The sequence below is a fragment of the Rhyacophila brunnea genome, unplaced genomic scaffold, assembly GCF_057557595.1.
Source record: "Rhyacophila brunnea isolate RB1 unplaced genomic scaffold, BYU_Rbru_1.0 scaffold_20, whole genome shotgun sequence".
Taxonomy (NCBI): Eukaryota; Metazoa; Arthropoda; class Insecta; order Trichoptera; family Rhyacophilidae; genus Rhyacophila; species Rhyacophila brunnea.
In genome coordinates this window covers 10,082,034-10,099,980 of record NW_028232860.1, presented here as the reverse complement: position 1 = coordinate 10,099,980, position 17,947 = coordinate 10,082,034, and the positions used below count along the sequence as shown (strand labels likewise).

Here is a 17,947-nt window from a genome sequence, read left to right as displayed (position 1 = left end):
TTAATAACGAAAATATCGTTATTTTTAAAAATTCAGCTCACTGGTTGGAAACAAAATGTATAAATTAGCTTAAAAAGTTTAACAGGACTTTAATTTTTGTCAGTTTCGCGATGTCTAGTTTACTTCTGTTGCCCTTCGACGTCCTTGGTGACCATAAATGACACGAGCACGAATATTAAAAAATATTGTATAAAAAAATGGGGCGGCATTTTGTCTAGGGACGTCACTGATTAGAACCTCGTAAGTATGTTTGAGAAGAATGTTGAGGGAAAGGGAAAAACGTAGTAAAAACAATATTTTAAACACTTCTCTAATTGATGAATCTGCTAACACTATATAAAAATATTCTTTTTGTTTTTATTGTTTATCGGGAAAGGTTAAAGTTAAATCAATCCTTAGAAGAGGTTGTGATCCAGATTTCTTGTCTTGAGAAATAAATACCCTGAGATATATTTTTTTTAGATAGATAGGTAGGTATCTATATTTTATCTTCAAGTGACTCCCCATTCGGTGTTTTAGGATCACAGGGGCCTAACTACAAAAATGTATGTTTTGAGTTAGCCCCTGTTTCGATAATTCTATAATCATATTTATTGGTGACACAAAGATTTAATATGTCGTATGTACATATATCTATTTACAAGATATAGTTGAGTAAAGTTTGTTTAATTGAATGAATTTCATAGCAGCAAAATCTTTATTTGCGTTTATCTCAAAACTGTGTTATTGTAGATAGGTCCCTGCGATCATAAATCCCCGTACTGTGTCTTAAGCGTAAAGTGTTCAACCCATGTGTGCTACCAACGCTCTCATAAATTCATGTGAAATATGGACTCCTAATGTAAGAGAAATCCAAAAACTAGGAGAATCACAACATGTCATGGAGAGGAGCATGTTGGACGTAACGCGTAAAGATCACAAAAGAAACCAATGGATAAAGAAGCCGACAATAGTATGCGATGTTATAGAGGTCGCTAAGCAAATGAAATGAAAAACAATGGGCTGGACATGTCACTCGGTAAGTAGACAACCGCTGGACAAATGCCGTCATACAGTGGTACCCAAGGGGCACTAAACGCCCACAGGGACGCCCTAAAATCCACTGGATAGGTGAGCTCATAAAGTTTGGTGGATATATGTGGAAGCGAAGGACTATGGACCGATAAGAGTGAATAGAGCTAAGTGAGGCCTTCATCCAGCAGTAGATCAACCCCGGCTGATATTTTTTATTAATTTCTTAAGAAATTACAAGCTCTAATCCGTAAACATTATAATATAATATTGTATCATTTTTTTATGGTCTTACTATTTTTATTTTAAGTTTGTTGGACTCATATTTGTAATCAATAACTCTAACTATGATTACATGCAGAATTAACACATGTTATAAACAATAAGAGTAAAATAAAGTAACAATGTGTAATACTAAGTAATAGTGTAAAATTAATATATGTAATGAAAATTATGTATTATAAACCACACTTACGGTAACCAAGCATTGACGAACGTATCACCTTATGTTGTGGATCCTGGGTCTGATAAATTTATATGTTGTTTTGTTAATATTTGTATTGATCCAGAGTATGGTCTTAATATGAGTGTGACTTACAACCATTTCTCGTAAAAACTAAAATCTGTTAATACAACCTCCACTCTAGAGTATGGTCTTAATATGAGTGTGACTTACAACCATTTCTCGTAAAAACTAAAATCTGTTAATACAACCTCCACTCTATAGACTTCCATACATTATGATCCTTTAGGATAGAACATGATGTAATAAATCTTATTAAAAAAATATTTATATAACTCTAATATCCCCAGGTATCCCATAGAATCTATATAAAACATATCCTTCAATCCCCTGGATTCGCCGAGTTTTAAAGATGCTGCAACCTTTCACAATTACCTACCACTGCAGCCAAGGATTTTCTACCCTTGTGGACCTCTTGGATTCTGAAGACAGCGCTCATGTAGCCTTGACATAGAAAAACTCAATATTGCTTTTATCAATAAAACCTGAAGTGGAGCTGTTTTGAATAATCTATTTCAGTTCTGCAATCCTTTTTATTAATTTTGTATGTGCGATAGTCTTTTAAACATGTGTGGTGATTTAAACCCTTCCCAAGCTAAACAACCATACATCATTGCTCATAATACTCACGAGAAATTCCAACATCGATCGTTGTTGATATTATTATGCTTGAAATGGTAAATTATTTCGGGAACTTTCTACCGTCCTATTATCAAACTGGTATTCATTTTGTTTATTTTGTCCATTTAATTAATTTATTTAACACTCGCACAAAAAGATAAGATGGTTATAAAAATAATACCATATTTTTTTATCAACAATAATTATTATAAATGGTAGTATTACTCACAAAGAATTTGAAAAACATCATAGCACCTAAAGGATTAAGTCTATTATTAATTCTTGGCATTGGGATTCCAATGACAATTAGCTTGTGTCTTTATAATCCAACAGTGGATAGAACCTAGATGATGAAGTTATTTTCACTGTTTAGATTAAAACAAAAACTCTTTTATAGTTTAAATACAAACTTAATACTTATGTACAGGGCCATGGCAAGGTTAAAGTCGCCCGTGTACAAAAAAATGCCAAAATTATAGATGTTTACTCATAATATAAACGCAATATGATATCGTAATAGATTTTTGGGTTTACACCGTGTGTACTTCTTACTTCTTTCCTCCACACCAAGTGCACACGGTGGAAACCGAAAAATCTATTACGATAAAAAAACAACCGTGAAAGCCTGAAACATTACACAATATGGATACTACGTAGGTTGGTATATTAAAACCATGGAGGTAGAGGTGAATTTAATATTTAAGATGGTCAATAACACCAACATAATATTTGTTATCCGATAGAATTTCCTTTATATGGCTACCCATTGGCCGATATAAATAGTCAGTATTATCAGTTATTTTAATTAAATTTTATTGTATATAATCTTTTAGTTTAAACTATTGTTTTTGAGAACAAAAAGCTACACAAAACCGTCTTATAAATTTGTACTGAGTCTACATATTAAATGTCATAATGTTAACGTTTTAAATTGATGCCACTTGTGTGTTTAAAAAAACATTATAAATAAAACAACACTTCATATATTTTATATTTTTAACTAAAGACTTATAAATAATAAACAATTTGTACATTTAAAATTTTAATAAAATATCTAAGTACTTATAATTAATTTGTAATTAAAGAATTCTTTCTTCTTAAAAAAATTATAAAAATATAAACAAGCTTACATACTTTTAAAATCAAGATGTCATAATAATAATATATTAAAATATATTTAGTAGAATGTGTATCTTATAATATAGTACTAAATTAGTATGTATGTATCTCTAAAAATTACTGCTTATAAGTGTTATCAAATAACTCAAAAGCTTGTCTTATCAACGATTTGTCCTCCTCATATGCTAGAACTTTATTCGCTTCTTCAAGTGAGAAAAGTTTCACTTCGAAATTCTCATTCTCCATTTGGGTATTGGCATCTCTAGCTACATCTTCATTTATTTGAGTAATGTACCAGAATATTATCTTCTGATTTTTCTGCGAAGAGCCGATTTTTCGGATAGAAATAATAAAAGGCTCAGTTGCATCGTTTACTTTACGGGCTACGTCTTTAACAAATTCATCGCCAGGAGTCGCTCTGGTTTCCATCGTGACAGGCATCAAAGAACATTCATATCCGGTTTCCTCGTACGTTTCCCGTAACGCTGTTTCACTAAGATTCTCGTTTACATTTTTCCGTCCTTTCGGCAAAAGCCACTCGTTCTTCGCTATGTGATGAATAAGGCAAACCTGCTTTGTAGATTTATTTATAAGTATTGATCCAGCACTCAAAACGAATTCCTGAGAGAATAAATCAACTTTATTGGTGTAACCGTGATTTACGAGAGCCTGCATTGAAATCTTTTCGCTTTTTGATTTAACCATGTCATAAATGCGGTGTGTTGATTCGTCCAGTGTGACATCATTGTTGTCATGAATAAAACAAGCGACATCTGTTTTAATTTTATGAGCTCCACGTGACATTTTAACCTCATCTTTGATTTTTAATTCTTCTATATCTGTACAGGAACGGAGTATACGATTATTGAGCGTTGTATCAACAAAAACAACTTGTAATAAATTTCCTAAAATCACTTTTAATGCTTTGGTAGATTCCAAGTCATGGAGACTTTCAATGGTGATGGCTCTAATCCAGTAATGCGACTTGAGGTAATCATTGAGTTGTTTCACAAGCAAACTCGCTTGTTTTTCAGAAGAATGCTCATAAACATCGCAACCGAGTTGGGCCGAAGCCAATTTGAGAAAATATCCTATCTTCAGACGGGCACACTTTGTGCCGGCAACATCTAATCTATTACAAGTCCCTTCTGCTAAAGAACTCTTACCCGATTCAGACAATCCTCCAAATGCGATAATAGCATTGACGTGCTCAAACATCAAAGGCAGACTAGGGGATGATCCATGTTTATTTACCGAATACTTGTGAACAATTGAACGGATTTTATTTTGTACTTCAACAATAGACATATCCGTTACATTTATAACATCAGTATACATATTCGCAGACTCCTGAATAGACAATTGTTGTTGCAAGATCTTCTGATAGTCTTCATATGTCTGATCACGTGAAGATTGACGCATTAGAGATATTTCAACCGATTTCTCGATGGTATCGCCGTGTTTTAATAAAATTCGGACATCTTCTGTAACAATTTTAAATCCAAATTTATCCTTTATCGATTGATAAATACTTTCTGCTTTGTTCCTATCGCAGTTTTCTTTCATAGCAATGGTAGCAATACAGACCGCCTCAAACATTACACCACCTCTGTCGTACGCCACGAAATCTTTTGACGATGGTTCTACAAATCTCTGATTTATGGCACGCATAATGACAGACACGAATTCCTCGCTTGTGCATTTTTTGAACCACCATTGCTGCAATGTATCCTCTGTCACGAGAGTCGTCATAAACTTGTCATAGTTATGGATGGAAAACCGCAGATCGAAAGACTCCGGCAAGTTGTCCAGTTGTGACGTTTTTCCTACATTGTCGGGGCCGTTTATGGAGATGGTGATTGGGCCAGTACTCGTTTTCATTTTCTTGGATATGTGCTTATAATATTTGGTATTCTGAAACAAATTGATAAATATTAATAGGGTACACGATTGAAATTTACAAGTTATTAAGACATGTCTTGTTTTCATAATAAACAAGATTCCTATGATTGTTATTGTTAGTTCTATAAAAATAAACAGATAACTAATGCACATCTTATATTCTATATATTATATATTTTTGTCTTTATTTATCTATCTATCTCTCTGTCTGTCTGTAATGCATAAGAGAAAACATATGTAAATGTGTAGGAGAGGGTAAGATAGGGGAAGACATATTAAAAGGGCTAAGGTGAGATAAAACATACACGTTAAGACAAATTCTCAATTTGAAATAATTACAAGATAAAGAGAACTTTTTATATATCACGTTTTTAAATTTTCTGTTGAATCATATAAACTTGACAATTCTATGTATTAATAAATACTTTTTATTGTACTTGATAGAAATACTGAATAAATATTATAGAATATTGAAATGTCATTTTGACATTTCATATTGATTTCTATAGTAACGCTAGTATATATCAATAATTTAGTTGCTAGGACCCCCTAAGCAACCGACAATAATAACTTTCCATACAAAACAGAATTAACTGAAAATGAATCCAATTCTGCTTAAAATTGGCTAAAACTATTAAAAGAATGCATTGTCGTCGTGTTCTGATATATTCTAAAAGTTTCAAATGTCTAGCTAGTCGGGAAGTTAGTTAAAAATCTTCAATCGTCCAATACAAATCTTGGACAAACAAGAAAAATCTGTACCGGACAAACAAGAATACGAGCTAACGTGGTAAAAATAAACTGACACGCAAATAAAGGTGACATGCTGTATCACACAATACCTTATCATTATGATTATCATTGTGAAAACGGTTTGCTCCATCAATGACATTATGAAGAAAACATTTTTCTATCAGGCTTATTGTTTCAGTATTTCGAAAAAAAATGAGATTGCTGGACTGGTCATCTGCAGAGAATACCGGAGGAGTTGCCAGAAATATAAGCCATGTACGCATCCTCTGAGGACAAGAGAAGACCTGGGCAGCCAAAACTGAAATGGTTGAATTGCGCCACGAGAGATTTTAGAATGCTCATTATTAGCCAAAGATTTTGCAGGATGACAAACGTTGCAGTGCCATTATGACGAAAAGTCTTCATGCAAATTTGTTATTACTCACATACTTAACAGAAACATGCCGAAAACAATTTATTTTTCAGTTAACCATCGCAAGGTTAGGTTAGGTTTACATTGTAGTGGTAATCTTCCGATGATATGTGTATAAATCATTGAACACTTATGAAATATTTTCTCAAAATATTTTAGTTAAAAAAAACTGATAAATTTAAGACATGTTATATTAAATTTAATACCTATGACATATTAACCAATAATTTCCTCCATAATTTGAAACCACACCAATATATCTACCAGTGTGGTATGATTCATAGATGTTGTGGATGCGCGGCGCATCCCTATAGAATTCCAAGATATTCATATAAGATTATAAGGTATTCGTAAAATAAAAAAAAACACAAATGTAGTAAAGACAATGAAAATGTGAAGATTACTATCTTCTTTCTTCTTCTTCTTTCGACCATGTCCGATCCTAATAGGATCATATGGGCCTCCACAGAGTGGAGGTTTGTATTGACAGATTTTTGTTTTTACGAGAAATGGATGTCAGCCACTTGCTCAACCTATTAGGTCCAAACTCTGACTCATACACAAATTGAAAAACAATATGTGTACTCGCCAGACCCAGGAATCGAATCTGGGATCCACGACGCTATAGGCCGACACTTAAACCACGCGGCCACTGTGGGCGTACGGATAGAGAAATAATTATTCATCGTTAATCCATCATCATCGTAGATCAGGATGATTTTTTTCTTATTGCATCCGTTGCAGCTTTAACGTCATGTAGAACAAACCCCTCTGCAAACCAATCCACCCCGTACCACACTTAGTTTTAATCGAATGTAGCACGAGGCCCTACGTTTGGATGTGAACAATCAGCAGTTTTTACGCCTGGTAATGTATCAGGAGCAGATACTCAAGTCTGAGGTCGCCTCGCTCTCAAGTGAGCTAAGACTGAGTTTACTAAATTGACTTAATACAAAATTACCATGCTAAAGAAAGGCACGGAAAACTAACAAAAAAGAATAAAAATTTAATTATAAATATAATACAAAAACAAAGCTAAACAATACAGACATACAAAAACTATGTAAAGAGATCTTCATGTCCGCAATATACCGTAAAATTTTTAAATACAGCGGAAAACACATTTTGAAAATAGCCGATAAACGGGATTATTTGTTAGGTTAACCTAACCAAACCTAACCTAACCCAAACTAACAAATAATCCAGTATATCATTCAAAATGTGTTTTCTGCTGTATTCCTGATAACCGAACAGTACCTTATTATTGATGAGACATGCATAAAATCCGTCGTGATGATGCAACGTTCGTAAATAATATTATTTTCCAAAGAATAACTCCACATAATTTTACATACCTACCTATTTAGAACAAATAAGGTATAATTTATTAGTAACTAATTGGTATACCCAATCTCAAAAGCCACCGCACGCTACTGATTACTAGATAGTATTAACTTAGAAGAATATTTCTAATTCAGTACGTACCTATACAATAATATTATTAGGAATAGTCATTTCGCATTGGATTACAGATATTGTGTATTATATCATCTTTATCATTATTGCTTATGACACGGCACGATGCATTCACATGCACATGCAACTATGCAAGTTATATTGTTGTGTATTTTCGGCATCACATTAAATAATATACATACAAAATACCTAATACACAAAAAGTATTCTACAAAAGTAGATGGATACGTAATTTTATAACATCAAACAAATTCAAAAAATTACCATTGAATCGGAGTTTTCCTACTTCTGATAACTCTGGGAAAAACTTTTCTCGAGTACAAGGAATCAAGAACAAACGCTGGCAAAATGTCAAATGACACTGACAGAAACTGACTACTGACTCAGTGTTGCCATATTTTGAAAGTGGAATTATAGTACAGAGCCTCCAAAATTATAGTATTTGGGGATAAAATATAGTACGCGTTGTCATCTGTTGAAAATGAAAATTTTCCCAATTTTTCATGGTCGGCTCGTTTTTTTTAGGAAAGATATTTCGTCGCGGGCCAAATTTTCGAAGACCACTCGATTGCGAAATGGCAAATGCAAAATTATAGTACTTTTATATGAAATTATAGTACGATTTTCAAAATTATAGTATTTTGGGCGTACTATACATATTTTATATCGTACATAGTACGCGGACCAAAATTATAGTACAAATACTATAATTATAGTACGGTTGGCAGCACTGACTGACTACAAAGTTGCTGACACTAAGTGCTCGGCCGTAGTCAATTGGCGGGCGCGGCGCGGCGGCGTCTTGCGAAACTCAAACGTATAACCGTGTGTATTATGCCCCAAAAAACACACTGTCTACGAACATTTTACACACGGTTATACGTTTGAGTTTCGCAAGACGCCGCCGCGCCGCCCCCGCGCGACCACTACGTTCTTGCACTAAGTGCTCGTCCGTGGTGGTTAGGCGGGCGCGGGGCGGCGGCGGGGCGGGCAACTCAAACGTATGAACACGTCTCGACGTGTCCGTAGACAATGCGCGGGGACGGGTGTTCGCGCGTGTTGTTTTGGCGCGTCTAGCTCAACGTAGGCAAGATCGTACATGCGGCGGGCTCTTCCCATACTGCGCGCATAGAGGTGTCCGCACTGAATGGACGGGCACCGACGCGGGAAACGAGCGAGTTGCGGGTGTCTCAAACCATCATGAGCTTACCGCGTGCGTCTGGTGTATTTATGGTATTATTTTCACAAAGCATAGATAGTGCGAAGTGATGTAAAGTAGGTATACGTTTTATAACGTTGCACTTTTCACTACACTGATACGCCTCTTTGCCTTATTACGTCGCATAAAATTATATCAAATATATATAAAAATTATATATTCACTTGTATTAATATAATATGTAGTACTAAATAAATATATATTATGTAAAAATAATATCTTTAAATTTCAATAATTCTTAACGCACATATAATATTGTATACTTATTTTACTTATAGTTATAAAGGTAGGTACATAAAAAAATGTTTTTTTTTGTCTATAATTATTCAATATTCTTTCTCATTTATCATTTTATCTAATTTCTCTGTATTTAAATTTTAATATGATTAACTATAATTATTATAATTTATATGGAAACTTTGCTTGTTGCAATATCTTTTTCTAGTCTACTTTATACATATTTGTAGTCTATGTAACTGTTTGTTTTCCTTAATAAAAAAATATAAACATAATAAAAATAAAATATATTAAGTAGGTACATCATTTCCATCCTAGAGCCGGGGTGCAAAGTTATGAAGCGTACATTCTACACCTACATTCACACCATATGAACCGAAAAGTCTTTTTTAAACTTTAACTTACATATTATCCAATATATAATCAAATTATAAAATCGACCAAGGGTACTTGATGGAATTTGAATTTAAATTCATAAATATAAATTTACCAAATAAACAGGAATTAACTGTATCAGATGACAGTGTATATTCACCATTGGTGGTGTTTGAAGATGCCAAAAGGCGATAGTCGGATCGCAAAAAATTACTCAAAAAGAATAGATAAAAACTTAGATCAATTAGAATATACCTAATCAAATATTTTCTCATGTTACTCTTTTTCGAAAAACTTGTCTGGTTGTTCCCGCAGTTTCTTGTATAAGTTATAAAATTCTTCTGCTAAATTAGTGCTTTCCATATTGATTTCATTGGCCCCATATTTTGGTGCAAAGTTTTGCCATTTCAAATAGGAGTTTTCCAGTAAAAACTTTTCTGTGTTTATGGTTTCCTATCCCTGATTTGACGCTGAACACGACTGGACGCGCGCGGGCTACTACGGACACTCTACCCGTGCCCGTCCCCGCGCCAATTCCGCGTCGAAGACGCCCCATGACTACGGCCAAGCGCTGACACTGAGCGCTTGGCCGTAGTCATGGGGCGTCTTCGACGCGGAATTGGCGCGGGGACGGGCACGGGTAGAGTGTCCGTAGTAGCCCGCGCGCGTCCAGTCGTGTTCAGCGTCAAATCAGGGATAGGAAACCATAAACACAGAAAAGTTTTTACTGGAAAACTCCTATTTGAAATGGCAAAACTTTGCACCAAAATATGGGGCCAATGAAATCAATATGGAAAGCACTAATTTAGCAGAAGAATTTTATAACTTATACAAGAAATTGCGGGAACAACCAGACAAGTTTTTCGAAAAAGAGTAACATGAGAAAATATTTGATTAGGTATATTCTAATTGATCTAAGTTTTTATCTATTCTTTTTGAGTATTTTTTTGCGATCCGACTATCGCCTTTTGGCATCTTCAAACACCACCAATGGTGAATATACACTGTCATCTGATACAGTTAATTCCTGTTTATTTGGTAAATTTATATTTATGAATTTAAATTCAAATTCCATCAAGTACCCTTAATGGATAATATGTAAGTTAAAGTTTAAAAAAGACTTTTCGGTTCATATGGTGTGAATGTAGGTATAGAATGTACGCTTCATAACTTTGCACCCCGGCTCTAGGATGGAAATGATGTACCTACTTAATATATTTTATTTTTATTATGTTTATATTTTTTTATTAAGGAAAACAAACAGTTACATAGACTACAAATATGTATAAAATAGACTAGAAAAAGATATTGCAACAAGCAAAGTTTCCATATAAATTATAATAATTATAGTTAATCATATTAAAATTTAAATACAGAGAAATTAGATAAAGAGATAAATGAGAAAGAATATTGAATAATTATAGACAAAAAAAAACATTTTTTTATGTACCTACCTTTATAACTATAAGTAAAATAAGTATACAATATTATATGTGCGTTAAGAATTATTGAAATTTAAAGATATTATTTTTACATAATATATATTTATTTAGTACTACATATTATATTAATACAAGTGAATATATAATTTTTATATATATTTGATATAATTTTATGCGACGTAATAAGGCAAAGAGGCGTATCAGTGTAGTGAAAAGTGCAACGTTATAAAACGTATACCTACTTTACATCACTTCGCACTATCTATGCTTTGTGAAAATAATACCATAAATACACCAGACGCACGCGGTAGGCTCATGATGGTTTGAGACACCCGCAACTCGCTCGTTTCCCGCGTCGGTGCCCGTCCATTCAGTGCGGACACCTCTATGCGCGCAGTATGGGAAGAGCCCGCCGCATGTACGATCTTGCCTGCGTTGAGCTAGACGCGCCAAAACAACACGCGCGAACACCCGTCCCCGCGCATTGTCTACGGACACGTCGAGACGTGTTCATACGTTTGAGTTGCCCGCCCCGCCGCCGCCCCGCGCCCGCCTAACCACCACGGACGAGCACTGACAGTGACAGAACAGCGCTCAGCTGTTGCTGTGTTCATGTCAGAAATTGCCCGAATAGAAAACTCTTCAACACTTTTCAATTTTTAATAATATTACCGTAGCTTGGGGTGACTTTGTGCCAAATTATTCTTCTACCTACTCCAAGAAAACTGATATAAAATCGAACTCGAACAAAATAATGGGCTGAGTATTTTGAGTCAAATCTAAGGTTGCGTCCAAGGCTCAACTTGTGGTGCAACACTATAGAACATCACTTTAGCTTTAGACAGTCTACAAACAATAATCTTACCACCAAAGAGATTGAAAGACTGCAATCTCTTTGCTTACCACACAATACACAAATACAAGCCTTTGCTTTCGATGTTTTAATATTGCAATAGCCACTTGGGGGCATGTCCTGAAGTTTTCAAAATTATATATCGCGGAGCTGTGTAGCCAATCTTAACTTACGCGGCATCGGTCTGAATAAAGCATCTCATAGGAAATCACTCAAAAAAAACTGAACTCCGCGCAAAGACCTTTTGCAAAATCAATTTACAAGGGATATCGCACAATATCACTAACGTCAGCACAAGTCCTGGCAGGCATAGTGCCAATCATAGAGATATTAAATAAAAAGAGGAGCGAAGAATCGTCTTTCTCATACAACTGAATGAAGGCGGCCAACAATAGCCGAAAACTTACGAGAAATGGCGACGCGATAAAAAAAATTCAGGGCATCACGGAGGATTTACTTTGGTCATTATAACGTACCCATATAATATTATGTTAACGTGGAAATTTTGCCGCAACTTGATTATCAGCCCGCCTCACCATACTTTTTCACCATACTAGCCTGCTTCACCATACATTCATATAACCTGCCGCCCCTAGGTGCCAATAGACATAAAAATATAAGAACTTACAGGAATATACCAAGTTAAAACAAGCCACATACTTTTCCCGACACTTACCTACAGACAAAACGTACGAAAACAAAACACACCACACACAACTTCCACATCCTGGCATCAGACATCTAGAAAATATAGAACACATAGGGAACAGTTGACAAAGACATTAAAACATAACACCACATCGCACGATTGGAGATCTACACAGGCATGACAAAGTAGGGGCGGGGCAGCTTTTGTAGCTTGTTACATAGTACTAGTTAGATAAAGTTGTCGTGTTTCAATAAGATTCCCGTAGCTTAACCGTAACCTGATTATAAAAGTGTAATGTTTCACATACAGCTCCCTTTTTGGAACTTTTCCTTTCTGGTAGTTCCTCTGTTTCACGTCCTCTCACTAAACTTGCTTGTTCTTTTAAGATTTGTTAGTTGATATTGTGTGTTTCAAACGTTGATTTATGATTTGGAACATTATTTTGCTGATGTGTACAACCAGAGAAATAGTCCTGTAGTATTTCCACTTCTTCGTTGAACCTTTCTTAACCTTTTTACTGCCGGTAGGTGTATGGATGGCGGTACGTTGCACGCAATTCTGTTTCAATTCTGAGTATGTGACGATATTCCCAATATATGTCGTTGTGCGTTCAACATATTTGTATTGACACATACCTGTTATCAACTGGCTTTTTTTGTTGTTTATAAATATCAAATGAAAGCGGGCCGAACCGTTACCCTGATCTCTATAAACAATTGAATAAAACACCTGATCTGATTCCCTGCTCAACTACGTAAATGTTTTATTCTTAGGTAAAGTCCTTCGTCCGGTATATGGAAGTAACATGCCGGACGGAGATGAAAAGCAAACGTTAAAGTAATATTAAAGTATGAAAGATGATGTATGCAATCAATAGTTTAAGAATATAATAAATTTGTTTTATATAAAATATGTACTAGCTATAAGAAATAAAATGTTTAGTTATAAGGTTTAAATCATGGGTAGCCAACCCGAGGCCCGCGGGCCGCACGCGGTCCACTAGGTGTCAACTTGTGGCCCGTGGAGCAGTGAGAAAATAAAAATAATATCAAATGCTACCGCTAGATGTGCTAATTTCGCAAATTGAGATTCGATATTGACTCAAGATTTTAAAAAGCACCGTGTGCCTTTTGCTGCATTTACAACGCCATTTTCCGTAGACGTGAATTTATTACCGAGAAATTTACAAATGGAACATTGTGAAATATGTTGCGATGAACAGATAAGGAGAAATGTCATCAGGTTGTTTTTAAAGAGTTTTTTGGACAAGGAGAAATATCCTGCATTTTACAAACATGCTCTCATGATAACTTCGCTATTTGGAAACACTTACATGACGTGTGAACAGCTTTTTAGTCGGATGAAGTATATCAAATCCCGAGTGAGAACACGAATCACTGATATGCATTTGGAAAACTGTTTGCGTGTAGGAACAACCTCACTCGATCTCGATATTGATCCACTTAGTTCTGCCACCCAAAATCAAACTTCTCTCTAAAATTTATTATTTTTATTTTATTTAATTTTTATTATTTAAAAAAAAATATAACCTAATAAATATGTTTGATTTTCATTTTTGTTTTATTTCATTAATATACAATATATAATTCTTTTTGGTTTTGTATAATAAAAAAATCGGTTGTGCGGCCCGGTAGGAAATCTCATTTTTACTTTGGCTGCTGAAAAGGTTGGCCACCCATGGCTTAAATGAAGGAATGAAGAAAATTCAAATATTATAATTTTGCCGTGCATTGCGCAACGCTGAACTCGTCACGCGCCAGCGCTAAAGTCCACCTTGTGATTCGCCAAATCAAAAGATCATCCGATCGGATTTGGCCGAACACGGGGGCTCCTTCAAAAAGCTGGCTTGGGTTGAAGAGTGGTAGAAGAACCCCGTGGCGAGCAGTGAGCATCTTCTGGTTAAAGCGAACAGACCTGAATCACTGTAACTCTGTAAAACCCCGAAAGTGAACTTTTGTTAAACTAACCATAAAAATATAAGACCACGTACGACCAAGAAAGATTTTTTTTATTCAATTTCCTTTATTTAATTTTTGTGAATCCGGGGATCTATCAACACCCGAGCTAGTCACTGAACCCTGGATATCTCAGTATGTTTAAAATAATTGATTTATGTTAGTAAAATCCCGTTTAAAGAGGAACATCCGAAGACGTCATTTTTGTATGAGTGGTGTTTCTGTTCACGGAAAAGTACGCGTCTTAGGACGTTATTGGCAGCCATCCAGTTAATATGTAAGGGTATATAGTAATAGATTCTGCTTATTCACCTAACCATTTACATGTACAGTCCTACAAACTTATTTAAAGAATGGTATAAAAATGGAACTACGAACTACCATATGGACACCATTTTGAAAACGTCATTCGAATGTCAGATTCTGTCCAATTGTAAGTCTTGTTTGGGTAGTTTTCGACAGTGGTTCCCCCATCCATTCTTTAGATAAGTTTATAGGTCTGTATCTCATAATTATAATAATGGAGCACATCAGCTGATGAATACTTTTAATTCCTTCCCTCCCAGTTGCTTTCAATATTTTGGTTTGTATTTGAATTTCTTGAGCTTATGAATACAGGGGGTCCTCATTATCTGAGTATTCGTTATCCGAGTGCGCGCAGTTACGAATTTGCAAGATATAGAATTATAAAATTATAGAACTATAAAAACACATAAAAACACAAGCGCAATAGCTCACAGTCATCAACTGTCACTTTCAATCTTTCAATCGCACATTCCTACACTATTTCTGTCTTGCTCACATATCTATTTCATTTCTAAACGTGTCCCAATTAAACCTATGTAATAAGTAATTTTGGTCCCATATTTTTTCGGTTCTAATTACCCTCAAATAACGAGGACCTGCTGTAGTATACTCTGATTCCCCTTTCAATACGCATTGTTCTTTCTCATATATACCATGTTTCCATCTCTCTTCTACTGAAATGGGATCCTTTTCACTCATAAAGTATTCCTTCCATCTAACAGTGATCTTCTCAAATTCGGATATTAGTTTACCATCCTTACCCAAACTTTTGGCTTAAATTCTTGTGTGATGAACTTTACACTATTGAAAAGACGTTTGATTTCAAAAGTTGCCGAGTGGTCTCCGATTTCCTAACAAATTTTGCCAATGAATTCATTTTTATCTCTTAAAGATAGTTTTTTAATTAGTTTAATTTGCGAATTGTATATTATATTCTATGTTTCAGATGTAAGGCGTGTTATCTTTATACCGAATCACACTCTCACCGAAATCGCTCGTGGGGGATCGAACGCAAGAGTGTAATCGGTGCACTTGGCTCAACTCCCCGTTCCTCGTTAGCGTTCACTCCAACACCAACGTTATGACTGTAGAAGTGCTTGGTAGATTAAAACTATATTGACGTTACAAATTAATGCAGTTTGTAAATTGAGCCCAATTACAATGCTGACTGAGTTAATTTTCATGTGTATTTCACATCTGGTTATTAGTATTATTTCAACAAAATAATATTTGTACAGGTGACTTGGCAGATTTTAATGTAACTGGTATGACTTCATTTTATTATCGCCACTTTTCGTCCATTCAATAAAAATAATAAAATAATTCATTTTGGCGAAAACTACATTAAACGCAGTGTATACTGACATGTAAGCATAAAGAAACACAATATAAAAACATGTAAAATATCAGTCCCTGCTAAGGGAAATCATAGGAAAAAGGTTAAACCTCCTTGTAAAAATCCTTTAAAAGTAATCATATCATAATATTTTGTATGTATTATAAATAAATACTTGTATAAAACTGAGTATATCGATTTGTATAAATCTTAGCCTAAGCAACAACTCGTTGAAATAAAGGATTGTCCTCTTTAAATAAGATTGGATGATCCCCGTATTCATTATGCACGAGCGTAGAAAAAGGGTTACATGTAAATTGTATGTAAAACATTTCACCGTGGCACAGTTCGCTGTGAGCTTTCTATCGGAAAGAGATGACTGTATACTATACGGTCTCCAATTTTATCAGATTCAATATGAACATTAATTCAATTTTCGTAGCTGATTTTATTTCATTGTGTTAACTGTCAATTCATGGTGGAACCGCATTGTATTATTGATCAATTTAATAAAACGCAAATTTGTTTAGTACTTATTCCACTTTTATTATTTAATAGTAGAGCTACAATGTCCCTCTGAGGCGAACGAAACCGGTCCGAATTTATTAAATAATAAGAGTGGAATAAATACTAAAAAATTTTGCGTTTTATAAAGTTAATCAATAATAGCTGATTTTGGCAAAAATCATGAATTCAAGAATGAAAACCTGACCTAACAAACATAATATAATCCAGTATATCAGCTATTTTCAAAATTCGTTTGCTGCTGGCTTCCTGTAAAGTGTAAACCGACAAGAACCGTGTTTTATTTAAACATGAATTTTATGTCAGTAGTATACAACCCAAAGAGGTTGGATGGTCTTTAATATACGGACATATATTTCCGATACAACATTTCACGATGAAGTGTAATACGATGAACTACATGGGTACAAGTTTCCGGACGCGAGAAAAAAGAGTAGCACTCGGTATTCCACGCCTCAGAAAAGTCTCGCCAAGTGGTTTGGGGAAACGTTTCGGTGAGAGTGTGGATCTGGCGATAGAATTCTTCATTTATTAATATCTCTCAACGTTACTTCTATCAACCAATTCTTCCTGTGATTAGGTTTATTAGTAATGTTAAGATCTTTGGGTATTTCTTCAATAACTTTTAAGATACAGAAGGTGTTTTTATCTTAAATATTTACATATTAATATTTACTTAAATACCACATTTCATTGATATCGGATGATCCTATATCATGAGATAACTTTTCAGTGTTTTCTTCTTGGAACCGATGCCTTACCTTCAATAAATTCGACTTGAGTGATCTTAGGATGTCTCTTCAGTTTCATTAAAAAATCTACTACTAGCAATAATTGATGGTTGGATCCACAGTTTGCTTCAGGATATAATTTCTTACACGATCCTTTGGTGAGATCCATGTATATTGTCAGCGTGGAGGAAAAACCACAAGTTCATTATGTTTAGACATTCCTTAGGTGGTCATCCATTTTTGTATTGCCAATTTTGCAATTCACATCCTCCTGAATGATGGCAACTTGTTTTCGAGGCAAGTTAGGAGTAGAAACTTGACATCTCATCTTCCACCACTGATCCTGTTAGAACAATAATATCAGTGTAATATTTAAGACACATGGGTGTGAATATTGAGTTTAATTATTATGATTGTTTCGCAGAACAGCTTCCTAATGTTCTTTTTCGGTCCTGAAAACAACGGTATTTCCATTCATCGT

General features: G+C 34.7%; 1 protein-coding gene and 1 long non-coding RNA gene across 2 annotated transcripts; one reads left to right on the top strand and one right to left on the bottom strand.

The window, feature by feature from the left end:
- The first annotated feature begins 242 nt into the window (after nucleotides 1–242).
- Nucleotides 243–1,781, top strand: LOC147071156 (uncharacterized). Its single transcript, XR_015070832.1, has 3 exons — nucleotides 243–623; nucleotides 687–1,659; nucleotides 1,739–1,781. It is a non-coding gene; the product is annotated as an uncharacterized LOC147071156 (long non-coding RNA).
- A 1,469-nt stretch (nucleotides 1,782–3,250) lies between these two features.
- On the bottom strand, nucleotides 3,251–8,201 carry LOC147071155 (uncharacterized). Its single transcript, XM_085948133.1, has 2 exons — nucleotides 8,082–8,201; nucleotides 3,251–5,188 (listed from the first exon to the last, which is right to left on the bottom strand). Exons 1-2 carry the CDS (start codon nucleotides 8,082–8,084, stop codon nucleotides 3,392–3,394), a joined length of 1,800 nt encoding a protein of 599 aa, XP_085804259.1. The 5' UTR covers nucleotides 8,085–8,201; the 3' UTR covers nucleotides 3,251–3,391.
- Nucleotides 8,202–17,947: the final 9,746 nt, after the last annotated feature.